The following is a 27977-nucleotide window of genomic DNA, read 5'->3' as shown; positions in this document are numbered from 1 at the left end:
CTGTGTCAAGGTCCCGCCAGACTGGGCGCACGGACCCCCACCTCCCCACCCCCAACCCGGCATGCCTCGCCCGGCGACTTACGGTAGTGGCAATACGTGCAGCACACTCAGTCGAAACCGCCCGATGCCGCACTGCAATAAGGATTTTACCGGCAGTGGCGGGCAGTGACTCCTTTCCAAAAACGGGACAGGAGTCATCCAGAACAGGAGCTAGCTGCGGACGACAAGGAGGTGCTCGCTACCTGCTGTCCTTTGTCGTGAGAGACACCGTAGCCCAGGTCGCCCTGCGACGTGTGCGGTCCGGCACCGACAGCCCAGAGCCCACAAAACGACCGCCCCGGAACAGCCGCCCAGCTGTCACCACCCACAAACACACTCGCGTGCTCAACCTGCGGCGGCCCTTTCAGTTCTTTTAAGGGCCCCACACACCAGCGACGGGTCGCAGCGATCTGCAATCGGTCGCGCGCCTCGACACACGAGCAATTTGCCAAGCATTGTCGATTAGTATAACGAACGCTGTTGCGTCGAAGAGCTCTGCCGGCCGCGGTGGTCTCGCGGTTCTAGGCGCGCAGTCCGGAACCGTGCGACTGTTACGGTCTCAGGTTCGAATCCTGCCTCGGGCATGGATGTGTGTGATGTCCTTAGGTTAGTTAGGTTTAAGTAGTTCTAAGTTCTAGGGGACTGATGACCACAGCAGTTGAGTTCCATAGTGCTCAGAGCCATTTGAACCATCTGAAGAGCTCTGTTATGGAAAATGATCTGCTACTTTAGCAACAGTGGTATCCCCTACTGCCTCCACTAAAACTCGCAAAAAATAAATTTATAATAAACTAGAATTATTATTTATTAAACTTGTTCTGAAACGCATTTCTTGCGGATTGTAGGTTACGTTACAGAATATATTACATTTTTCACTTACGCCAAGTGGATTGCTTACATCTATCCAGTGTGTCAATACAATTCGTTTATCATATGTACGTTAGTCGCCCATTGCTGTTTCATTCATTAGTCATATGTTTAATTACAAGTATTTACACAGTATGTTTGCACTCTCACTATTTCTATAGAGATGTTGTCAATAGCCCCACTACTGATTGTTGTAAATTGTACGAGGGAGAATTAAATTATGTGAAATAACGGAGCTGTGTAATATGTCCCCCCTCAACAATTAAACTAAAATGTCCCCTTCACTAAATAGTACGTATGTTATTCGGTTTAGAGCTTCTTGTTGTAGTGAGCTTCAGTCCAAAGCCTGGTTTGATGCAACTCTAAATGCTACTCTATCCTGTTCAAGGGTCTTCGTCTCCGAACAACTACTGCAACCTATGGTCTAGCGGTTCTAGGCGCTCAGTCAGGAACCGCGCGACTGCTGCGGTCGCAGGTTCGAATCCTGCCTCGGGCATGGATGTGTGTGATGTCCTTAGGTTAGTTAGGTTTAAGTAGTTCTAAGTTCTAGGGGACATATGACCACAGATGTTGAGTCCAATAGTGCTCAGAGCCGTTTGAACAATTTTTACTGCAACCTACATCCGTGTAGAGTATCGCTTTAGGGTGTGCATCATTAAAACAAAGACGTTTTTCTTTGCGGCGGAATCTTCTCACTAATTTCCAACCACCAACTTTCTGCTCCGAATGCGAAAATATTTTGTTGACACAGACCTACACAGGGAGAAACGGTCACCATGATTAAATCAGGGAAATAAGAGCTCTTACGGAAAGATACAGGCGTTCGTTCTTTCCGCGCGCTGTACAATATTGGAAAAATAGAGAACTGTGAAGGTGGTGCAATGAACACTCTGCCAGGCACTTAAATATGATTTGCAGAGTATCCATAAAGATGTAGATGTATATGCTTACTGTATTCCTCTCTTGGGCACCTTCTACGATTTTTTACTCCCACCGTCCCACACTTCCCTCCAGTGCTAAATCGATGATCTTCCGTCTCTAATGACCTCGTTGTCGACGGGACGTTATACACTAACCACCACCACATCGACGATCTATTGAAGTCTCAGAACGTGTCCTACCAACTGATCCCTTCTTTTGTTTAAGTCGGGCCACCAATTTCTTCGCTCCCCTTCCCCTCAGTTCTATTCACTGTCTCGTCATTAGGTACGTGAGCTACCAGTCTAATCTTCAACACTCTTATGTAACACCACATTTCAGAAGCTTCTATTCCCCTCTTGTAAAAACTGTTTATCGTACCTGTTCACTTTCGTACATGGATACAGTCCACCTTAAGAGATAACTTCCTAACACTTGAATCTGCATTCAATGTTAACAAATTTCTCTTCTTCAGAAACGCTTTTTTGTCATTGCCGGTCAACATTTTATATCCTCTCTACTTCGTCCATCGTACACGTAACTATTTTATGAATTATTCGAAATCATCTGATGGAGTCCACTGAATTGCGACTACAGCTGTTAACTTCCCATCAATTCTCCTTGTATAGCACATGCTTCAAAATGCTAATCATTGCATTTTGGTAGCGTATATTTCGTATTAGTTCTTAAAATACTGTAAATGGAAATTCCGCTCGCCACTTCACATCTCACAGTAGCTGGTGGTCCCTGAATAACTATGAATTCAAAGGTACAGTTCTTACACGACGTGGGAAAAGCGAAACGAAAGAAAATAGCACGACCGTGCTTAGTAACTGCAGAAACGAGTCGCCTCACATTGCCACTAATCAGCCAGGAAGCCACGTTGTATGCACGAATCACATTCGATCCATCAAACTGCCTGGGATCTCCAGGTGACCAGCGTCCAGAGACCAAACGCTGCGATTTGCTCATACACCGCTCTACGAATCAATCGGTAGCCCATGCGACGGATCGCTGCGATCCGTCGTTTGTGTGTTGGGCCTTTGCTTCAGTTCCAACCACAGGAGAATGTCTAAGGCGCCGTGTTGTATGTCATTTCACAGTTCATCTCTATCGGCACCGTGCCCATTATACATTGATATACATTTCGGTACGAAAGAAATCGTATGTCTTTATTCGTTTGTAGTTTGTGGAAGCATCTCGAATCGCCGAAAACTCGAAACAATGCCAATATGATAGTAAAAAGTTATCGTTTTAGATTATTTTGGTTTAAAATTTACAAGTTTTGGGCATAAAGCACCAAACTTGTAAAGAAAAAAATAGTTGTATAAACACCATAGGGGGTTCTGAGGACTGATAACCTCAGCAGTTGAGTCCCATATTGCTCAAAGCCATTTGAACCGTTTTTGAACCCACGTAATGCTTAATCGGCCGTTTATGGGTTCTTGCTCCAGTTACGACCCATTAGCTTAGCGATCGTTTCCCAAGATATAAGCAATGAATCCGCATGCTACGTTTCAACATAGTTCGGATTCAGTGATGAAATGTAGGGCCTCTTAACACCGATGTATAATATCAACAGGAAGGAATCATCTCTACTAAATAATGCGTGAGTTTCTATCTTCTGTTGAAGACTATTTACTGTGATTGCTTTGTAGCTAACCGAAGGCTGCAATTCTGATAGGACTTTATAGAGCCTGAGAAAATGTATATTTAAAGAAGTAACAGTCATCTGCTCTGTGCGTGCGGCATTCTCGTCACCCAGTTTTAACCATGCAGGGCGTGCAAGAACGCAGGACAGTGACAGGGACGAGGTATTGGTGCATGCGCACGTATATCAGCAGCTGCTCTTAGTAGACCCTGCAACAGCCCGAACGTCTGGACCGTAAATTTGTTTGGCGCATGTCAAAGTAATACTGGAGTTAATCTAAACTGCGGCTAAATTGGAAAGAGCGGCTCGGGTATCTGATTAATTTGACGGCCGGCCCGAGTGCGGGCTTGTCGTAGGCCGCAGATGGCGGGCGCGCCGCGCTTTTTGCCCGCGTGCTATCGCCGTGATGCGGCCGCGGCCGCGACTGGCGCCAGCCGCGTGCGCCGCTGCCCACTGGCGTAATGAGGCGCCCGCGCGCAACTGGCGCCACTGCCAACCTCAGGTCTCTCCGCTGTCGGCTACGGTTCAACATCGCATCCGTGTGGGGCTGATGCGCGGATTCACTGTCGCAAAGCACTAACGTCATTCCACCTAAGATATTGATGAGGACGGAAGGTAGAAACAAGACGTTGTAAAGAATAATGGTCCTTAGTGACGGAGCAGCACTTCAGTTGGAGAAGAATGGCGACAGGAAACGCCGTGGGCTGTTAACAACCATTCCAGCATTCGCCAGAAGTGGCGACAAAGGTCATGGGATAACTCTTAATACCGTGTCAGATCTCGTTTTGCACGGCGTAGTGCAGCAACTCATCGTGGCATCGACTCAACAAGCAATTGGAAGTAATGAGCCACGCTGCTTCTATAGCCGTCCACATTTGCGAAAGCGTTGCCGGTGCAGGAAATGTGCGCAAACTGGCCTCTCAGGTATGTCCCGGAAATGTTCGATGAGATTCATGTCGAGTGATCTGGGTGGCCAAATCATTGGCTCGAACTGTCCAGAAGGTTCTTCAAACAGTTGTGGCCCAGTGACATGATATCGGTGTTTGGGAAAATGCAGTCCATGAATGGCTGCAAATGGTCTCCAGGTAGCCGAACATAACCATTTCCAAAGATCGGTTGAGTTGGACCGTAAGAGCCAGTCCATTCCATATAAACATAGCCCACACCATTACGAAACCACCATCAGCTTGCACATTGTATCGTTGATAACTTGAGTCTATGGAGTCTGCGCCACACTTGAACCTTACCATTAGCACGTTCCAATTGAAATCGGGACTCGAATAACCAGGCCACGGTTCATCAGTCGTCTAGGGCCCAACTGACGTCATCACGTGGCCAGACAGGCGTTCAGGCGATGCCGTGTTGTTAGCTAAGGCACTCGCGTTGGCTGTCTGCTGTTGAAACGTCCCCTTAGAAAAATTATACAAGACTGTGCTTAAACTGACTCACAATATTTTTAGCGCAACGCAATCTGACTTTCAAAAATCCCTACAAAACAATGGCCCTGACTGACATTAACCTATACGTTTCACAAATCACTTACCTCACAAAAGTCTTGGTTGCTCGAAATACTGCAATACAGCGAGCGCCACTACTGCCAGCTAAAAAAAGATTCAAACTACGGAAGGCACTAACTACTGATAGACATAGTTAGCAAATGAAAGATTTTAATAGAGAACAAACAATGTATTTACCTTAATAGTGTTCAAAAGTCATAATACATATAGCAGTTAATGACATCCAGTCTTACAAATTTCAAAACTCCGCCATTTCTCTCCCCACATCCACCACTGCTGGCGGCTCACCTCCAACTGCGCAACGCTACGTGCTGTTAAGAGCCAACTGCCCAACACTACAATGGCAGACAGCAATGCAAAATAGCCACAGACTGCACACAGCACAGCCAGTGATTTTCATACAGAGCGCTACGTGGTGTTACCATTAAAGAAACCTAAACAGCCTACTTACACTGTCAAAGCCCATTAACGGCAAATTTCACCGCACTGTCGCCGTGCGGGGTCGCCGCCCGGTATGAGGCGCCTTGTCACGGTCCGCTCGGCTCCTCCCGTTGGAGGTTCGAGTCCTCCCTGCATGGGTGTGTGTGTTGTCCACAGCGTTTAAGTTAGATTAAGTAGTGGGTAAGCTTAGGGATCGATGACCTAAACAGTTTGGTCCCATAAGATATTACCACAAATTTACAATTTTTATTTCACCCCACTGCGCACTGTCCTAAAGGATAGGTTCATCGTACGTCCCACATTAATTTCTGCTGTTATTTCACGCAGTGCTGCTCGTCCGTTAGCTCTGACAACTCTACGCGAACGCCGCCGCTATCGGTAGTTAAGTGAAGGCTGTCGGCTACTGCGTTGTCCGTGGTGAGAGCTAACGCCTGAAATGTGGTATTCTCGGAACACACTTGCTACTGTCGATCTCGCAATATTGAATTCCCTAACTATTTGTCAAATGGACTGTCCCAAGCGTCTACCTCCGACTACCATTCCGCGTTCAATGAAAGTTTATTTACATCGTACGGGCGTAGCCACGCCATAAAACTTTCCAGATGAATCATCTGAGTACAAATGACAGCTCCGCCAATGCACTGCCTTTTTATGCCCTGTGTACGCGATAGTACTGTCATCTGTACACTTACATATCGCTGTCCCATGACTTTTGTCACCTCAGTGTAATTTAGGGAAACCCCGTAGAAAAACAGGATGGACGGCGAAGATTTGCTACCGTCCGTTTTCACAGTCGACTACTAAATGAAAAAGATCTTTCATGAAGCGCCTTTCTACAGTTAAGCCTTATATTTGCTAAGACTTACCAACAGTACTAGCTGCTTACCCATCCTTCGTGTACAATAAAAAGTGAATTGAACAATGTTTAACGTCTCATAACGGTCAACGATGATCAAGGCTGTCGCCCTTCTTCTGACCGAGCGCTAAGTGTGCCATCCGGAGCTCCAGCAGTGAAATCTCTCTCTCTCTCTCTCTCTCTCTCTCTCTCTCTCTCTCTCTCTTCTCTCTCTCTCTCTCTCTCTCTCTCTCTCACACACACACACACACACACACACACACACACACACACACACACACACACACATATATATATATATATATATATATATATATATTCTGCGAACCATAAAATGGTTTCCTCCTTTCTTTTTTTATATGACCGTGTCATCGTCAAGATAAATAAATTAATCAGTTATTTTTGGATTACTTTTCGACGCGATCAACACATTTGTAATTTGTGTCTCAAACGCTAAAGCATTTTACCACTAGGAACTGAATTTCAAGTACGTGGTTGTGGAGTGGAATGATCACGTCAGGTTGGTAGTAGGGAAGGCGAATGCTCGACTTCGTTTCATTGGCAGAATTTTGTGTGAGTGAGTCTCATCCATAAAAAAGGTTGCGTATAAAATGCTACTGTGACCCATTCTTGAGTAATGTTAGAGTGTTTGTGATCCCCACCCGGTCGGGTTACAGGAAGGCATCGAAACAATTCATGTGCGTGCTGCTAGTTTCGGTCAGTAAGCAAGTATTACGGAGATGCTTAGTGAACTCAAATGAGACTCCCAGGAGAGAAGAAGACGCTCTTTTCGCAGGGCACTATTCCGAAAATGTAGAGAACCATCATTTGAGGCCGAAGGCAGAACCATTGTTGCAAAGAAGCGAGAAATTAGGGTTCATACGGATGCTTTTATACAGTTTTTATCTCTCGCTCTATTTGCGAGTTGAACAGGAGAGAAAATGACTAGTAGCGGGGCAAGGAACCCTCTGCCATGTACCGCACGGTGGATTGCGGAATATATATGAAGATGTAGATGTAGGAAGAACGAAATTTATTATAATCGAACTTCCCTCTCATGATCTTCACCCTACTGTTTCACTCGACTTCCTCCTTATACTGCCTTAGACATTCTACTGGCGTCTGTTTTTACATTTTGTGCCTCAGCTCTTCTTATAAGCTCCAATGAGATACGAAATATGTTGTCGAGCTTCTGCTGCGTAATGAAGGGGCGCACTTAGCAGCTACCAGAGAGTCAGTGCTTGCGTGGAAGGAAGGCGCGGGCAGCAAGTACATAAACTTGGTCGCCTGCCCTGCGTCGGTGTTTTTGCACCAGCCGGAGGCACGAGCGGCCAGCCGAGGCTAGAGCGAGGCACAACCTTACAGCCTGCGTGGTGGCCGTCACAAGAGGTCAGGGTGTGGGGAGCAGGCTTACTACTGTCAGCCATATACTTCGGTAAAATTTTGACGGGAGAATAACAACTGATGACTGAGTGCCTAAGAAACCTGAGGGACAGAAAGCTGGACGTTAGTATACGTAGTCTGCCTATGTCAACTGTTATCCTAATCAGGAACAACAGCAAAAACACTGAGACGATGTTCGGTTTGTGGGGCACTCAACTGCGCGGTCATCAGCGCCCGTACAAAGTCCCAATTTTTTCGCAATCCAATCTAGCCACTGTCACGAATGATAATGAAATGATGACGACAGCACGAACATCCAGTCCGCGGGCACAGAAAATCCCCTCCCCTGCCGGGAATGGAACCCGGGATTCCGTGAGCCAGAGGCATAAACGATAGCCACTATACAACGAGCGGCGGACAGTGAAAACACTTTCCCTCCTGTGCTTGTAATTATCCTCACTGAACACAAATGCTATTTTCAACTGATGTTGTAGTTTTCTGGAGTCTGAAGGCTGCTTTGATGCAGATTTCTACGATAGTCTATGTAAGTGTCAACTAGTTAAAAAATCCTTAAATTTTAATTAGATGATACATAGTCCGAATTCCCCACCATTGGCGTTAGTGAATATGCGGTTGCACATGACACTAGCCATATCGAAAATAGTTTTCTCATAGATTTTAACAAATAGGAGGCCGAAAAATTTGTGATGAAAGTAACATTCTTAATTTCACGCAGGTGGATGTATTAAGCAGTAATTATTTCTTAACCGAAGATTTTTAGCTACATTTGATTATTCCTGAAATGTATAATTCACTGGTGTAGCATTTGTTAATCTTGGAATGTACGTTGCATGAATATTAACTCAATTTGATGACTTCAAGTTACCTCACATGGGCAGAATACCATTCTTCTTTCATCGATTTGCAGGCAGCAGGCGTATCGCAATAGGTCGTGGGCTGTCACTATATGAATTGCTGTCCGGTGTATTTGGTAACGTAACTTGTTAGTTTTGATCGTGGGATTAGACTGGAGGTTCCGAAATTTTAAGAGTCTTGTAAGTCACATGGCATATTTTACTAATGACTAATTAGTCAAATCCCCTATCGTATTACACACATTCAGGTGTGGGAACTAGCCTTCAAAAATTTCGATGACCCTGGAACAGCCTCATAAGAACGCCGATACTAATGTCCTCAGCAAAAACAAATTTATCACAATTCAGTTACGCGCTCTTTATACTGTTGAAGGATCCAATGTCTTAGTAGACTTAACCACACTTTCAAAGGAATCCATATACATTATAAATGTGTGTATGAGTGCGCGCGCAATGGTGTGTGTGTGTGTGTGTGTGTGTGCCACATTTACTAAACCACTGAACCGATTTCAACCAAACTTAGTAATATATCCCTTGCTGCCGGCCGCGGTGGTCTCACGGTTCTAGGCGCTCAGTCCGGAACCGCGATGCTGCTACGGTCGCAGGTTCGAATCCTGCCTCGGGCATGGATGTGTTTGCTGTCCTTAGGTTAGTTAGGTTTAAGTAGTTCTAAGTTCTAGGGGACCGATGACCACAGATGTTAAGTCCCATAGTGCTCAGAGCCATTTTTTTTATCCTTTGCTCTCAGGCAACAATTAGTGGGGGGCAGATCTTGGGGGGGGGGGGGGGGGGGAACCACCTTCCCATCATAGTTCAGGATATATGAGGTCATAAACATTAAGATGTGTGAAAAACTACAGCGTCATGCATGACATGCCAGTGTATTTTTTTCTCTGCTACTAATTGAATTTTCAATAAATTTCGTAGGCAGCATCCATATATGCCGCTAAATGCACCTACAAAACTATATCATTGTATGATGCATAAATCAAGAGATACAACATCATAAACACTGAGGTACGTGAAGAAATGCCGCATTATGCATGAAGTTTTAATACGTTTATTCTTTACTACTAAGACACTCCTACAGTCGATTCAGCTTAAGGAAATCCCTGACACTTGACAGTGAGTGCTTTTGACAGCTCTCTATTGCGAAGCGCAAACGGCCGTAAGCGAAAACGGTAGCCGTGAAAAGATATATATATGGAAGCTGCCATGGACACGTTTAGAAAATCGCGCTGTAGACACACGAAGCATCTACGCCCATCGTACAGATACGGTCCAGGATCGTGTTGTCAATTTGTATACTGTACTTACACATTTGCACATTATGCGTACTTCTTTGTACTACTGCTTCATAGTATAAAAGATGCTTTTACGAATATATGGGAAATACTACACTACAAACACACTTTATTTTTCCGTTTCTAACAAAAAATTGGAAAAATGTATACGCAAACAATGCCGGATTTGTCAGCTAGTCAAATTATATAACCGACATACTGAGACTACGCAAAGCGTTGTAACTTGACAACAGTGCTGCGTCATCAGGAACTCCTTGCGGCTATTAATGGAACGTACTCTTTTTCGCCGGTGCGTGTCGGTACATGTCTGCCTTGACATTTCTGTAGTTCTCGGTAGAATGGCTTAGTCAACAGTATATTTTTTCGGAAGCATGAAGCGGTCCTGTTAAGCTTTCCAGATTGTCTCGTCAAACAGTATTTCAATGGATCATATTAACCAAGGGGCACAGATGCTGTACTTGTCTGTTAATCCGTCTCTGCTGCTCGACACTTATCCCTATGTCTCCTGTAGCAAAATCTCCAAGATTTCGAACTTCAGTCTGGGAAGAGAACACCTCTGACGCTAGAATTTCCGCATAGCACGGCCAGTGGAATGCACTAATGTCTGAAAGAAATTACGGTCTTAATATCCTTCCTTGATTAACATAGCCCTAGTAACAGTATCATTCGGAATTTTACGCAGAAATTGTCAGTTTTCTTGTAAACACATTCAGTCATTTTCTGTCATCTAACTCTTCCTTTCCACACACACATTTCTTAAATTCGTTAGCATTGCATATTTGCTCTTTGTAGTCTGTTATTTGAAATTTCATTTTATACGTTTTGTTAAACATTTCTGTTCAATTAATATAAATTAGGATCGTCGCAGTAATTACTTCCTAGATTTGCTTTTTCTTCGTTTAAAGATGATAAATTTTCTTATGAACATTTTACATTTACTCACAACTGCCACAAGGCAATTCACACTGAGGGCAACGATTACTCGCTGACCTTAAAGGCTGCCAACGAAATCATTGCGAACAAAGGAACAAAGCTTTTTTTACTGCAGTACTGACGACTCATGTTTGGAACTGGTGATATTATTTAAATTTTACGGAATACGCTTTAGAAACTCCACAACAAAAAGGAAAAAAATACATTTCACCCAAATAGGGTCACGTTCCAAACCACGTACGAGAGAATGTGTAAATGAGCATGTTAGCAAATGATCCTGAATATCATTTCAGACGACGGAAACTCGTCAAAAGGTGGGACATTGTTTGCCCTAGTGAAAGCGTGTTATTTCCGGATTTAAGCTGATGTATTGGGTCCATCTGAAGATTAGAGCTGAATACACGCGGGGCTGGAGAAAGGTCTGCTGTGAGTTGGCTGTTCGTCACAGCTCACCGCATTGCCGACGGCTGCTAGGTCGGTGCTCGACGGTGCACGCCTCACAAGAGCGGAGCGGCGTCTCCCTTGGGCATTTTTCAGGCTATTTCGGAAAGGCAGCAGTCTTTGTCTCCGGCCTGTGTTGGGAAAACTAACAGAAACAAAAACTCTCTACTTGGCGCGGATATGTCAGTAGGCGTAGGTTTATTCACGGCCGTTGCTGGTGTAGACACACAATCTGTCACGACCGAGGGAAGCGGCGCAGTGGTTAATGCAGAGGGGAGTAGCGATATTCAAATTCCCGTCCTGCCATCTGGATTTAGCTTTATTATGGTTATCTTGACTCAGTTAACGCGTATACTAACACGATTCTTTTGGAAAGGACACGGCCGATTTCGTTTTCACTCTCTCTCAGCCCAGCGTATGGTCCCGCCTGTCGCGCCATCGTCATCAACGGGAAGTTGAAGCCCGATCATCTTACCGTTTCCTGATTTTGACACCTGGTGGTAGATCAGTTAGAATCCGTGTCTATGTAACGTTCATTGTTATCTGCAATTTTGTACAAGAAGGAAAACGTCAGTCATAGAAATTACGCACAGAAACAGCCAATTTAACAAAGCCACGGAACCAAAAGGTATTTACTAACACTTTAGTCAAGGATACAGACTGATACTTTGTTTGCGGGATAAGTTCAGATATTCAGACATGTGTGAAATCTTATGGGAGTTAACTGCTAAGGTCATCAGTCCCTAAGCTTACACACTACTTAACCTAAATTATCCTAAGGACAAACACACACACCTATGCCCGAGAGGACTCGAACCTCCGCCGGGATCAGACGCACAGGCTCGATAAGTAGTAAATCAAAGACCCATTTACATATACATACAGAACTGTGTTTATAATAAACATTTTACGTTAATGCTATTCTGTATTATTAAGTGAGTGCGTGGTATCTATTCCTTAGAAAAAACAGAAACCACGCATTCATGTGAATCGAATGGCCGTGCCTGCAAAAGGACCCATCTTCTTCAGTGCGGGTCCACAAATATGTCCGACCTCCTGTGGGAATGTCAGAGAGCGAATATGGAGGACATGGACACTGAAAGTTGACAGGTTGCGCTGGATGGGAATGTGGACCGGCCGTGAGGCATGCAGAGATAGTCCGTGCAGTTGTGGTAACGCAATGTGCAAGATGGTGCAGTGCTTAACGCACGTTCCTAGTAAGCAGAAGATCCTGGGTTCGAATCCCACTCCGGTACAGATATCTATTCGTCGCCACTACTTTCGCTTAATGTCACGATGCAGCTAACAGAAATGATCAGCTCCCACTTCTTTCCTTTCTTCCCCTCTCCATCTTCAATTTATATATTCTGAATGAAAATATGCATTTAGGTTACATATAGTTACACTGCCAAACTGATTAATTACTGGCGATTAAAATTGCTATACCACGAAGATGACGTGCTACAGACGCGAAATTTAACCGACAAGAAGAAGATCCTGTGATACGCATATGATAACTTTTCAGAGCATTCACACAAGGTTGGCGCCGGTGGTGACACCTACAACGTGCTGACATGAGAAAAGTTTCCCACCGATTTCTCATACACAAACAGCAGTTGACCGCCGTTGCCTGGTGAAACATTGTTGTGATTCCTCCTGTGAGGAGGAGAAATGTGTACCGTCACGTTTCCGACTTTGATAAAGGTCGGAATGTAGCCTATCGCGATTGCGGTTTATCGTATCGCGACATTTTTGCTCGCGTTGGTCGAGATCCAATGACTGTTAACAGAATATGGCATCGGTGGGTTCAGGAGGGTAATACGGGACGGAGTGCTGTATTCCAACGGCCTCGTATCACTAGCAGTCGAGATGACAGGCATCTTATCCGCATGGCTGTAACTGATCGTGCAGCCACGTCTCGTTCCCTGGACGTTTGCAAGACAACAACCATCTGCACGAACAGTTCGACGACGTCCGCAGCAGCATCGACTATCAGCTCAGAGACCATGGCTGCGGTTACCCTTGACGCTGCATGACAGACAGGAGCTCCTGCGATGGTGTACCCAACGACGAACCTGGCTGCACGAATGGCAAAACGTCATTTTTTCGAATGAATCCAAGTTCTGTTTGCAGCATCATGATGGTCGCATCCGTGTTTGGTGACATCGCGGTGAACGCACATTGGAAGCGTGTATTCGTCATCGCCTTACTGGCGTATCACCCGTGCCAGACGTCCTGTAGCGAGCATTCTGTCGAGCCCAAACCACCACAGTTTGCGACTTCGAGAGTAATGAAGCTAAAGCTCATTGGAGGACAGGATTCAGGTTTGTTGCGTTCTCTAATGAAACCTGGTATTATGTCGGTGCCGCTGATGGCCGTGTGTTAATCAGGAGGAGGCCAGGTGAGAGCCTGCAACCAACCTGCCCTGTGTGCTGTACACTCTGGACCTACACCTGGAGTTACGGTCGTCGTATGATTTCGTGTGACAGCAGGAGCACTCTCCACGTTTTTCCAAGCATCCTGACTGCCAAACTGTACATCGGTCTAGGGATTCGACCTGTTGTGATGCCATTCAGGAACAGCATGTTGCCCTGACGTGCTCGATCACCAGATCTGTCTCCAATCGAGCACGTATGGGACATCATCGGACAGTTCGAGTTTCATCTGTAAACAACATTAACCGTCCTTGTACTAACCGACCAAGTGCAACAGGCATGGAACACCATCCCGCAAAGTGACATCCGGCACCTGTACAACACAAAGCATGCACGTTTGGACGGCTGCGTTGAAAATTCTGGCGGTTACGCCGGTTATTAATGCACCAGCATTTCACCTTTGCAATGGCTTATCTCGCACTTAGATTAGTCTATGATCTTGCAGTGTTAATCACTCAAATATGTTACCTAGGCAAACGTATTACAGAAATTTTATTACTCTACAACAACTATTTCTTGGTGTTGAGATTTCTCCCCGTCAGTGTAATTCGTGCAGGATATCAGTATTTTTTGATGGTTGTAATAAAAGAAATGGCTCTGAGCACTATGGGACTTAACTGCTGATGTCATCAGTCCCCTAGAACTTAGAACTACTTAAACCTAACTAACCTAAGGACATCACACACATCCATGCCAGAGGCAGGATTCGAACCTGCGACCGTAGCAGTCACGCGGTTCCGGGGCTGTAATCATTGTAATCACAGTTTGTTGATGGTAATTTGCTATCAGTGCTAGAGTTTATTATCACGAAATAATTTATTGTTGCTAATGGAATGAAAGTCATTGGTAAAGTGAAGTTACCAAAAACAGTCTTTTATATAGAACACATATCTATCGCTGATATTTCTACGAATGTCGTTAAGAGATTTGTGTGTGTATGTGTGTGTGTGTTTGTGTGTGTGTGTGTGTGTGTGTGTGTCTATTGTCTAGTGAATCAGCTCATTTGACTTGTGTGAACAGGACTGTAAGGATTTGCTTATTAGAGAACTAAATTGTTAGATGGTCAGCAGACATCTCTGTTAGAAAAACTACATGTATCGTTGAAGCGAAGGGGAACACTTTCACGACAGATGTTACGTAAATATCATTTTAACAGTTTGTATGAGCAAATGACTTAGCTCGCATTCAACGACTCTTGGAATGAGAGATGAGGCTCATCACACGGACTGGACAGGTAAATAAAGTCCTGACTTGCATGGTTCCTCCTTTAACACGCCTAAAGAAATGAGAGAATGTTTTGAATGGCCAGCTGGCACAGGACGGGACGCCTGCGAGCACGCGCCGTGCAGTGGCATGCGCTCCCCCCTCCCGCCGGTGTCGGCCTTGGACCGTCCTAGCGGTCGCCTGTCAGGGAGGGCGCGCCCTGCCACACAAAAGCTTGACATGCGCTGCTGACCACAAGGAACCCCGTTTCTGCATCTGTAAAAGCGACCGTCCCGACCCTAACGGTTCTTCCCTCACGGAACGCAATTCTTCTGCGCCATAGCACTCTCAGTGTTGTAGTCTTTTCCACAGACACGAAATGCAGTGCCTGATCTCCAAAGCAAGGTGGGCATGTTTATGTAGAGTCACTTATGTGTAGCCCTTTTTTCAGACAGTACTTAGTAGAAACATTGTCTTCAATATATATCAGGTTTTCTCCCAGGATCTGCCCTCGTTTCTGTTTTACTATTCTCGTGGCATCTAATCTGATTTTGGGACACACAAGAAAAGACGGCAGAGCTTCATATGCTTTATGTGATTTGTAAATTAGGCCACTGCAGGTGTCTCCTACGTAAGGCCTATGCCAGTAATTTAGTAACAGAAAAAATAAACCTCTCCTTTACCTGAAAATCTAGCTTTTAAAGGGTACACTTGGGGGTGGGGAGTAAGTTACTTCATTGGTTTTCAAAGTTTTGATGCTGTCTTTAATCACGTGAGCCTGGCAACTAATTTGGTGGTCAGCCAGAAAGCGAATGGAAACATACTGACATTAGTTTCCAGTCTGCACGGCCACATTCCGGTCCAGCCCACTAAAATAAAAGTGTCTGTTTCCCATTTCTTTGCGAGATCAGGACTATGACTTCAGTAAAAGTTTAAAGTTCCAATCAAGATTTAATTTAATTAAAGTTTCTCACAAACAACACTTAAAATTGCGTTATGTTCACTTGAAAACAAGTCTTTCTAATCTAACAGCACCTTTAGCGGTTCAGAGGCGACCTCTACGGTAACTTCCTACCAGATTGTTTTTCGCACTGACTAACATCACTCAATTCAAAGTTCGCAATAAATGTTCAAAAATTAATGTTCGCCTTAAAAGTAGAAATAAATTCACCACTTGCCACACGGAATTGAATTCCACACGGACGGCACACTAACAGTTATTTCACCGAATTCTAAATAATCCAGGACGGTGTACAGCCCTCGCGAGTTCACTATCCGTTTTCACTGCCAAATACGCGCTTGTCACAGCTCGGCTCGGACGTCATCCGAGGCAGAGCGCGACCAGACGTTTAACTGGCGTGGACTTTACAGTGCCTGACAGCGAAGTGAACCTTCCTACTGCTTCAGGGGCTGTATTTATAAAGTGCCGATGCGGACTGCCCAGAAAACATCTGTTGTCTCTGTGTATTTGCATACGGCGGCAGTCTACAAACAACCGCTATCTCTGGCACATAATCTTCAATAATATAGTTACCAATTACTTCAGAAACTTCTTAATTTTTGCTGGTATGCAGATAAGCAGTTTGAAAGCACGTAGAAAGTTTCAGTTCTCTGGAATGAAAACTTTGCTTAATAGAATTTATTTAGTGGAACCATACCTTTGCTAAGATTATATCAGTTGCTATTTATGTTACAAGTCTTAAACTTGCTTTAGCTCTATTATTTGATATATTTGATCACCTGGTTTAACCAAAATCCTCTAACATTAAAATTTCAAGTACTTAATCTACAACACTTAGGTACATTTTAGTTACAAAATTAGTTTTTATTTAATTACTCAAAAACTATAAGAGGTAGATAAACGTGGACACTCTGTTATTATTTTTGGGGTGTACTGAAGCATAAACCAAATTTTCAAGTTTCTAAATCCATTATTTAGCGCCTCTGATTTTTCCGAAAAACGTGGATTCTCGCATTAATTTTTGTTTTATGGTTTTGGAAACCAGCATCACTTATTTATAACTTCTAACTGCACCTCTTGATCAAATTCTTGCATCCTAACGTCATTATTTAGCGCCTCTGATTTTTCTCTTATAACGGCATTTTTCCGTAAACTATTAAGTTTATAACATCAAGACTTGGTATTTGTAACATTATTATACTAAACTATAATTTAACAAAGTTTTAAACATAAATTTTGATTTTTAATTTCATACTGAATTACGGTGCAATACTTGTGCGCTACATGCAGAAGCGTTAAGGTGACGTGGCGTTACTAGCAGTGGACTGGGTAAGTTCTGGCGCACTCGCTCGCCTCTGTATCTCACACATGATATAGCGCTTGGTTTGCTTCACACTGTATCAGCATTTTTAGGTTTTCTCATTAAAGTATAGACCGATAGACGTCCGAAAAATGTAGGTAACGACAACACTTAGCATACAACAGATACAAGTAGGAAAAATAATTTGATTAAAACAAAAACATCAGTCTGTTGGTAGACCCCGACAAGCACACAAAGAGAGAAATAGTGCCTGGCTGAAACGCCAAACATTTTAGCTTGAAACACAATTATACGACCTTATCACATTTAGTCTGAGACTATTCTATTATTTTTGTAGTGCTAACTAAAGCGAAACATGCAAATAGAAGATAATCGGCAAGGAAACTTTACTTAATAACCTTCGTGCGGGGCTGTTAAACTCAAGAGGTCCGTAAGCGTTACACACTCGACTCGTATTAGGAATAACAGAGTTTAGTTCTCGGTCACCAATCTCGATTTTACATCGTTCCCATAAATCACTAGTGGCAAACACCGAGATGGTTCCTTGAAGAAGGCGGCCAATAACTTAACTATTGAGCTTTCTGACATTTTAAAAAGTCACATGCCAACTCTCGGTTTGCTATTTGTGGACGTTAGAAATACTAAACGTCATGTTTTATTACAAAAATATGGCATATTTAGATGACCCCAATATGCTAAAGAAGCGGCGCTCTTGGCATATTTACGTAAGAAGATGCTAAAACGTGTAGTATCATTCTGCAGAGGAATCATCAATATTGTGTGACCTCTCATCGTCGATCGTTACCTTCAGATGCATATAGCCAAACCATTCCCGTTCTTTCCACTCGTTACCCACGCTGCGTACAGCTCTTTACGTCTTCCTTCCTTCCTTGTCTTACTTCGTTCTCTGTTTTAATGTAGTATTAGGTCATGATAAATCATTCAGTACTCTAAATTACTTTCCTGAAACGTTCTCTTCATAATGAATAAAAAGAAATTTTCGTAACTTTTTAGTTATGTCGATTAGTACGTTGCGCAGCGTATTTTGTTCATTCTCTACGATCGATGGAGACTTTTAGCTCGTGTGTTCTGTATAGTTGTTAGGAATTGTCTTATGTTCCAACAGTAGCTGCCCTTGAAGTATTTGTTTTTCTGCTGATATCTTCACCAGCTATTTCTTCTTGTGAAACGGCTGTCACATACTGACATTTTGGACAGCTGAGAAGCCTTTTCCCTACCTTAGAACAGATAAGTTTACAGTGTTGTATTCTCGTCGATGTGCTAACATCTCGTCTACTGAATGCTCCATTATATGAAGAATGGAATATACTCTGGAATTCGACAGCATCGACTTGGTGGTCGAGTCTCAATTAAACTACATGAACATTTCGGAAATCTGACATTCGAAGAAAGATTAAATCAAGTTTAAGAAATTAAATCTATGAATGCTGCTTTGTACTTTGAACTAAGTCTTCTTCAGTGCAGTGTCTAGTTCTGTGCAGCGCTACCGTTACGTGAGAGATTTTTTTAATGTTTCCACCTCATTTACGCACACCGGCTTTTGTAACCGCATAGGCATTAACAACTCTACGCACGTTGATACTAATACGGACGATCGTGCACAACGATAAAGTCATTTAAATTCGTGTTTCATCTCTATAGCGTGATGCAGGTCCCCACCACTCTGTGTTTCGACAGCGTGTGAGCACGTTATGGGCTTAATTAATTTTTTATGGAACACTCATTTGTTTGTTCACCGTATGGGACGTGTAGTAATTTGTTATTGCCTGATATTACCGGCGCTACATACTCTCAATAATCCATAACAGCATCTCTGATGCGTAACAGCCCCGCTTGCCGCGTCTTCAGGAGCGACAGTGCAGCAGACTTATTTTAGTCGCTAGCGCTTTGTTTGTGAAATTCCTGCCCAGTTGCAGCGAGCGAGTACTGAGGCGTCGGTGTGGCGCTGTGTGTTGCAGCGTGGGCATCGGCCGCGCGCACTTCGAGAAGCAGCCGCCCAGCAACCTGCGCAAGTCCAACTTCTTCCACTTCGTGATCGCGCTGTACGACCGCGCGGGCCAGCCCGTCGAGATTGAGCGCACCGCCTTCATCGGGTTCATCGAGAAGGACCAGGTGAGCCATCCGGCGCCTCTCTTTGTATGTGTTACGTGCTTAGCGTCGTAGTCTTTCTGTTTCACACGTTGCTATTCCGGTTGCCTTGGCTCATTTATCAATTGTCACTTTTTATTTGTAGTTCATTGCTGTTATTTGAGTTTTCATATTCTCATTTTGTCATTTGGAGATACACAGCGGAACTGTGGACGCTAGAAAATGAAGAGCCAAGTTGAGAAATCGGAGCATTTCCGACATTTTTTTTTTTTTTTTTTTTTTTTTTTTTTGTGTTTGAGCGCGCAAAGTGGTGACAGCAGCAGACGCAGGCAGAAACATTTGCACCATGTATGGGAATAATTCCTCTGGACACGGGACGGCAAGAGAATGGTTTAAGGAGGACCATTTTGACATTAGTGACTCTCTACGTTCAGGGAGCTTAATCCAAAACGATTAACATCAGTGTACTCTAGAACTGGCAAGTGTGATGAACTGGGGTCATTCCACCATCGTATGACATTTGCATGCATTCGGAAAGATTCAAAAATTGGGTTTAGCGATACGGTACGCTCTAAGCCAAAATCACAAAAATCAGGTGGTCATATGTGCATATTGCTGACTCATCAGTTGGCTCCTGAACAACACCGACCATTCCTATCCTGTATCGTTACTGTTGTCAAAAAATGGTGTCTTTGTGCTAACAGTTTGGATTCCGTAGAAATGCTGGAACACGTGAGGCAGTACTAACCCTACGACTAATCTTAGATTAAGGAAAGGCAAACCTACGTTTCTACCATTGGTAGACTTAGAGAAAGCTTTTGACAATGTTGACTGGAATACTATCTTTCAAATTCTGAAGGTGGCAGGGGTGAAATACAGGGAGGGAAAGGCTATCTACAATTTGTACAGAAACCAGATGGCGGTAGTAAGAGTCGAGAGACATGAAAGGGAAGCAGCGGTTGAGAAGGGAGCGAGACAGGGTTGTAGCCTCTCCCCGGTGTTATTCAGTCTGTACCTTGAGCAAGTAGTAAAGGAAACAAAACAAAAATTTGGAGTAGGAATTAAAATCCACGGAGAAGAAATAAAAACTTTGAGGCTCACCGATGACATTGTAATTCTGTCACAGGCAGCAAAGGACTTGGAAGAGCAGTTGAACGGAATGGATAGCGTCTTGAAAGAAGGATATAAGATGAACATCAACGAAAGCAAAACGAGTTAACTCGCGTGAAACTTAGGAAATTAATTAGGAAATGAGACACTTAAAAGTAGTAAAGGAGTTTTGCTATTTGGGGAGAAAAATAACTAATGATGGTCGAAGTAGAGAGGATATAAAACGTAGACTGGCAATGGCAAGGGAAGCGTTTCTGAAGAAGAGAAATTTGTTAACATCGAGTATAGATTTAAGTATCGGGAAATCATTTCTGAAAGAATTTGGATGGAGTGTAGCCATGTATGGAAGTGAAATATTGACGATAAATAGTTTGGACAAGAGAAGGTTACAACCTTTCGAAATGAGGTGCCATAGAAGAATGCTGCAGATTAGATGGGTAGATCACATAACTAATAAGGAGGTATTGAATAGAATTGGGGAGAGAAGGAATTTGTGGCACAACTTGACTAGAAGAAGGGATCGGTTGGTAGGAGATGTTCTGAGGCATCAAGGGATCACCAATTTAGTATTGGAGGGCAGCGTGGAGGGTAAAAATTGTAGAGGGATACCAAGAGGTGAATACACTAAGCAGGTTCAGAAGGATGTAGGTTGCAGTAGGTACTGGCAGATGAAGAAGCTTGCACAGGAGAGTAGCATGAAGAGCTGTATCAAACCAGTCTCCGGACTGAAGACCACAACAACAACAACAACAACAACAACAAGGAAGAGAAAGGAATGATTGAGGCCAAACAAAGAAACAGTCAACCTTACAAACACCCGCACGCTTGCACAAAAGATAATGTTATGTATGTGGCGGAACAGCGATGGTGTGATGTACGAATGAGACTTTTTGCAGACGCAATCCAAGAACAACGACCAGGAAGCCTGAGTGAAATGATGCTAATCCACAACAGCGCCCGTTCGCATTGTGCTAGACTGACAAAAACACTTACACGGGAGTTGGGTTGGCAAGTCATTCTGCACCCACCTCACTCTCCTTATCTTGCACCCTCGGATTTTCTGCTCTCTATCGAATAACCCTGAAGGAACTTCGTTTCCGAATGAAAATATGCTCCGAACATGGTTTGACGAGTTCTTCGCCTCAAAACCACGTGATTTCTATAGTCGTGGGATCGAAAGTTACCCAAGCGTTCACAAACTCTTATAAATATTGATAACTAAAGTCTCTGTTATGTATATCTGTTGTGTTTACCAAAATTACCGAAACGGAAATGGAAATGAGCGTTTGGCATCATTGGCCGGGAGGCCGCTTACAGGCACGTCCGGCCACCTTGGTGCAGGTCTTATTACATTCGACGCCACATTGGGCGACCTGCGCGCCGGATGGGGTGAAATGATGATGAAGACAACACAAAAAATGGTTCAAATGGCTCTGAGCACTATGGGACTTAACTTATGAGGTCATCGGTCCCCTAGAACTTAGAACTACTTAAACCTAACTAACCTAAGGACATCACACACATCCATGCCCGAGGCAGGATTCGAAGCTGCGACCGTAGCGGTCGCGCGGTTCCAGACTGAAGCGCCTTCGCCACTTCGGCCGGCTAAGGCGCTGCAGTCGTGGACTGTGCGGCTGGTCCCGGCGGAGGTTCGATTCCTCCCTCGGGCATGGGCGTCTGAGTTTGTCCCTAGGATAATTTAGGTCAAGTAGTGGGTAAATCTAGGGACTGACGACCTTAGCAGTTAAGTCCCATAAGATTTCACACACATTTGAACATTTTTGGTTGACAATCAAACACCTCGATGCTCAACTGTACGTCTCCGTTGGTAATGGTGACTCAGGCGTGATACTGTTGATAATGAGGGTTGGCAGCTGCGCACGGTCGACCGGGCGTCCCAGTCGTTCACGTCTTTTTCATCACCACTGAAACGCAGTACTCCCATCTCACATTACTCACGTCTTCTGCATGGTCTCCACATACGGCGGCGATGAATTTCAGGTGACACAATTTGTTCAAATCAAATGTTCAATTGAGTGTGAAATCTTACGGGACTTAACTGCTAAGGTCATCAGTCCCAAGCCTACACACTACTTAACCTAAATTATCCTAGGGACAAACTCACACGTCCATGCCCGAGGGAGGACTCGAACCTCCGCCGGGACCAGCCGTGCAGTCCATGACTGCAGCGCCCTAGATTTCTCGGCTAATCCCGCGCGGCCATAATTTCTCTTGAAGTGTGGAATTTAACGATGTATCTCTGCTTACCGCTATTCGTCGTCAGTCGCCACTGTGGAACGCTCCCATAGTGCTGGTGTCTGTTACAGAACATCGAAACCAACAGGACATCAGCGAGAGCATTAAAAAATTAGACTGTAGGAACACAATCCAGCTCGGATATCTACATATACATCTACATCCATACTCCGCAAGCCACCTGACGGTATGTGGCGGAGGGTACTCAAAAGGCACAACAAAATAGAAAGCATTTGTTTCGGAATGACCCTTGTACAAGACGGGCCATTCTTGTGTACCCTTTCACTGTACATATTGACATAGCAACTCATTTACAGTGTCAGTTCGTGTTCACCAGCGATGTGAACGAATGATTTTATCTGGTTATGGAGATAACTAGTGCGGCGACTCGTTGCCATGAGCTCAGCTAGAAAGTGAGCAGGGGAACTACAGGACCAGTACTGACAAAAACAAAGATGCCAGCGCTGGGTTACGCTTTCCACAGCAGCACACGTCTCCTTGGCGACGCCGATAGCGGAGCCGGTACGCAGATTACTGTGGCGGCGCTGTATGCAAATATTTTCGCACGAGCAGCCGGGTCAGGGCGGGCCGTGTAATTGTGTTGGTGGCGGCGCGCAAGATTAGGCCGCGAGTCGAGCAGCGCATTTATCATCCGGCAGCCTGGCCCCCACCCACCCCCTGCGAGCAGTCGATAGCTCGGCGTTCACCGGCACCCGGCAATCTCTCGCCCCTTGCGCCTGCAAACCCGTGAGAGATTTCACTGTTCTCCCGCTAGAACCTACGTTTCTTCAGCGTCCAACCACTAGGAAGTGTGTGCCTAACATTTCACATTCGATAAAGTCACCAGAACCGAAGAAAGCTACAAGTGTCACTACGGTACAGTACTGTGTTTGGTCTCCTGTCTGTTACATTACCGCTCCTCTATTCCTCAATAATCCGTAAGTTAAATCAAATTAAGCACCTCTACACACATCAGCATACGTTTTGCGTCGCCCCTTTACTTTTAAATTACTGGTACAGAAAAAATGCCTCTAAGGCATGCGTATGCAGACCAAAAGAAACAAAGAAAAAATGAAGCACCACTAATAAGTTATCGGAATAGGACGGAAATCAATAGATGCCACGTACATGTACAGACAAACAAATGACTACAATTTCAGAAAAAATGGATGATTTATTCAAGAGAAAAGGCTTCACAAGTTGAGGAAGTCAATAACGCGTTGGTCCACCTCTGACACTTATGCAGGCACTTGTTCGGATTCGCACTGACTGACCGAGTTGTTGGATCACCTCCTGGGGGATATGGTGTCAAATTATGTCCAGTTGGGGCAATAGATCGTCAAAGTCATCAGCTGATTTGAGGGCCTCGCTGATAATGATCCAATCCTTCTGAAATGGGGGGAGCTCCAGCGACCTTGCTGACCAAGATAGGGTTGGATAAGCATCAAGAAGACAAGCTGTAGAAATTATCGTTGTGTCTTACTGAAGTGTAAGCTCCGGGCCTGCTATGACCACGCGGAGTGGCTGCGCGGTTTGGGGCGCCATGTCACGGACTGCGCGGCCCATTCCGCCGGAGGTTCGAGTCTTCCCTCGGGCATGGGTATGCGTGTTGTTCTTAGCATAATTTAGTTTATGTAGTATGTGAGGCTAGGGACCGATGATCCCTTAAGCAGTTTGGTCCCATAGGAATTCACACACATTTGAACATTTGGCCTGCTATGAAGGGCAACAAAACGGAGCGTAGAATATCGTCGACGTACCACTCTGCTAGGGTGCCGCGAATGATACCCAAAAAGGTTCTGCTATGAAAAGAAATGGCAGCGAAACCATCAGTTCTGGATGTCGGGCGATAGTCAGGTTGGTATCCCACCGCTATCTGGGTCGTCTCGCCGCACGAGGGAGCCGTGCGGTCTGAGGCGCCTTACCACGGTTCGCACGGTTACCCCAGTCGGAGGTTCGAGTCCTCCCTCGGGCTTGGGCGTGTGTGTTGTCCTTAGCATAAGTTACTTTAAGTTCGATTAAGCATTTTGTAAGCTTAGAGACCGATGACCTCAGCAGTTTGGTCCCATAAGATCTTACCACAAATCTCCAAATTTCTGGGTGGTCTCCAGGCACGTCTTCGCTAGTCACGGAGACTCAGTTCGAAGCGGAACTCATCACTGAAGGCAATTCTACACCAGTTAATGCGGTTCCAGGCAGCAGACGATTGTGGAGACGTCCCGGACAGCGGTAGGATATTAACCTGACTCTCGTTCGCCATACAGCCCGACAGCTTGGAGTGAGATCTGAGAGACCATTTCTTTTCCCAGCATTGCTCCTGTGGATGTCATCAGTGGCAGCTGTACATCGAAAATGTTCTAAGCAACGGTTTGTTGCCTTTCGTGATAAGCCATCCTGGGCTTAACTTTCCGCAAGATAATGCCCGCCCACACAGGGCGGGAGTTCCTATTGCTTGTGTTCGTGACTGTCAGACACTACCTTGGTCAGCAAGGTCGCCCGATCTCTCCCCAAATGAGAACGTTCGGAGCGTTATTGGTAGGGCTCTCCAATTTGTTCGGGATTTTGACGATATAATCGCTTCAAGTGGACAGTATTTGGCACGACATCAAAAAATGGTTCAAATGGCTCTGAGTACTATGGGACTTAACTTCTTAGGTCATCAGTCCGCTAGAACTTAGAACTACTTAAACCTAACTAACCTAAGGACATCACACACATCCATGCCCGAGGCAGGATTCGAACCTGCGATCGTAGCGGCCGCGCGGTTCCAGACCGAAGCGCCTAGAACCGCAAGGCCATCCAGCAACTCTTGTCAATCAATTACAAGCCGAATAACAGCTTACATATGGTCCAGAGGGAACCAACGCGTAATTGTGTTGCTCAGCTTGTAAAGCTCCTTCTCTTGAATAAATCATTAAATATTTCTGAAACAGTAATAATTTGTTTGTCCATACATATACACCACAATTACAGAGTTTCGTCCCATGCGGATAATTCGTTCGTCTTGCGTCGCTTTTTTTTTTCCTTCTTAGGATGTATATTCATTTGCAACGTGTCCAGATAAAAAGAATTCTGCAGTAACAAAATCGCCTGTTTCCCTTAGTTCTTAGTTTTCCCACAACAGTACTTAGCAACGTTAATACGTGGTGCAGTGTCCTTTTGCTCTCATACAGGCCTGAATCCATCTTGGCATATCATCGGCCGTCGTCCATGAACAGCCCTTTTCAATCTATGCCAGGCATGTGCGATGGGGTTCATGTCTAGAGAACAGGCTGGCCACTCTAGTCGAGAGATATCGTTATCCTGAAGGAAGTCATTCACAAGATGTTCACGATGGGGGCGCGAATTGTCGTCCATGAAGACGAATGCCTCGCCAGTGTGTTGCCGATACGGTTGCACTATCGGTCGGAGGATGGCATTCACATATTGTACAGCCGTTAAGCTTCCATGACCACCAGCGACGTACGTCGGCCCCACATAACACCACCCCAAAACAGCAGGGAATTTCCACCTTGCTGCACTCACTGGACAGTGTGTCTAAGGCGTACAGCCTGAACGGGTTGCCTCCAAACACGTCTCCGACGATTGTCTGGTTGAAGGCATATGCTACACACGTCGGTGAAGAGGACGTGGTGCGGTCCATTCGGCATGTTGTTGGGCGTATCTGTATCGCGCTGCATGGTGTCGTGGTTGCAAAGATGGACCTCGCCATGGCCGTCGGGAGTGAAGTTGCGCATCATGCAACCTATTTCGCAGAGTTTGAGTCGTAACACAACGTCCTGTGGCTGCACGAAAAGCATTATTCAACATGATGGCGTTGCTGTCAGGGTTCCTCCGAGCCTTAATCCGTAGATAGCGGTCATCCACTGTAATAGTAGCCCTTGGGCTCCCTATGCGAGGCATGTCATCGACACTTCCTGTCTCTCTGTATCTCCTCCATGTTCGAAAAACATCGCTTTGTTTCCCTCCGAGACGCCTGGACACTTCCCTTCTTGACAGCCCTTCGTGGCACAAAGTAACAATGCGGACGCGATCGAACCGCGGTATTGACCGTCTAGGCATGGTTGAACTACAGACAACACGAGCCTTGTACCTCATTCCCGGTGGAATGACTGGAACAGATCGGCTGTCGCACTCCCTCAGTCTAATAGGCGCTACTCTTGCATGGTTGTTTGTATCTTTGGGTGGATTTAGTGACATTTCTGAAACGTCATAGGGACTGTGCCTGTGATACAATATCCACAGTCTACGTCTATCTTCAGACGTTCTGGGAACCGGGGTGGTGCAAAACGTTTTTTGATGTGTGTACAATACCACTGGTTAAGAACCGCCAGCCTTGCACTGGGGTAATAACGAGGAAAGAGAGAGAAGGAGAGACGAGGAGGGGGACAGGCAGTGAAAGAGCAGGAGGAGATAGGCAGAGGGATAGTAGGAGATAAACAGAGAGAGGGGGAGGAAGAGTCGGATAGAGAGAAGATGAGGACGAACTGGACAGAGAAATGGAAGAGGAAGAGATGAGCAGAGAGAGGAGGGAGGAGAGATGATCCGCGATAGAAGGAGAGGGAGATAGACAGGGACAGGGCAAAGTTGGGAAGGAAAGGGACAGAGAGAGGGGGAAGGGGGAAATGAAGAGGGCTAAGGAGGAGATGGGCTAATAGAAAATTGGAATAAATACATGCCCGGGCACTTTTTTTTGTAAATTCTATTTAGTCGCCGGTAACACCGTAGAGCGCAGTTAGTTAACAATACATTCAAAAACAGCTTTAATACTCTATATTATTCGACACTTTCATGTTTACAAGTCGAAATATTTACAAAATAAGCGCAAAACAAAACCTCAGTCAAAGCAACAACGAATACTGTGTAAAATTGTGGCAACTACTTAGTGAGCATTCCTTCATGTGACTCTAAATTCAAACACTAGACCGAAGTATCCATGAAAAAACCTCACGTGTCCTAGTTACGCTATGCTCTAGGTACAATAGTCTCCACCACTACAAGAAGAGAAGAGCTTTCGGGTTATATGTCCTACTACTTGTCTGTTTTTGATGGAAGACGACAAGGTTCAGTTTCGTACATCATGCAATAAATATTTCACACTTAGGCTAACAATTATGTCACGTAATAACCGACTGTTAAACTACATTCCCCGAGATTCGCAGCTCTCATTTTGCGCACATAGAGATGCAGGTTGAGTCCTGTTTGGAGCACTGATGGGAATTAAAGTCGAAATGTTCACATATACACTCTGAAATACATTATACGGGGTGCGGCAGAAGATGCTTGGTGTACCAGAACAGTTTCCTCTCTTTGTGTTCCATTCGCGAATGACGCGCAGAAAAATTGATTTTCCACCT

General features: G+C 44.9%; 1 protein-coding gene across 1 annotated transcript in view; it reads left to right on the top strand.

Moving 5' to 3' along the window:
- Positions 1-27977, top strand: part of LOC126282199 (transcription factor collier) — a gene marked incomplete at its 5' end in the record, with an annotated part of 539167 nt that overhangs the window by 76745 nt on the left and 434445 nt on the right. Inside the window, one exon of the mRNA XM_049981776.1 lies at positions 19125-19278. Coding sequence (XP_049837733.1) covers positions 19125-19278 — 154 coding nt within the window. The remainder of the gene's footprint in view (positions 1-19124; positions 19279-27977) is intronic.

This window comes from Schistocerca gregaria, chromosome 1 (assembly GCF_023897955.1).
Source record: "Schistocerca gregaria isolate iqSchGreg1 chromosome 1, iqSchGreg1.2, whole genome shotgun sequence".
Classification (NCBI taxonomy): domain Eukaryota; kingdom Metazoa; phylum Arthropoda; class Insecta; order Orthoptera; family Acrididae; genus Schistocerca; species Schistocerca gregaria.
This window is presented reverse-complemented; position numbering and strand designations above follow the sequence as displayed.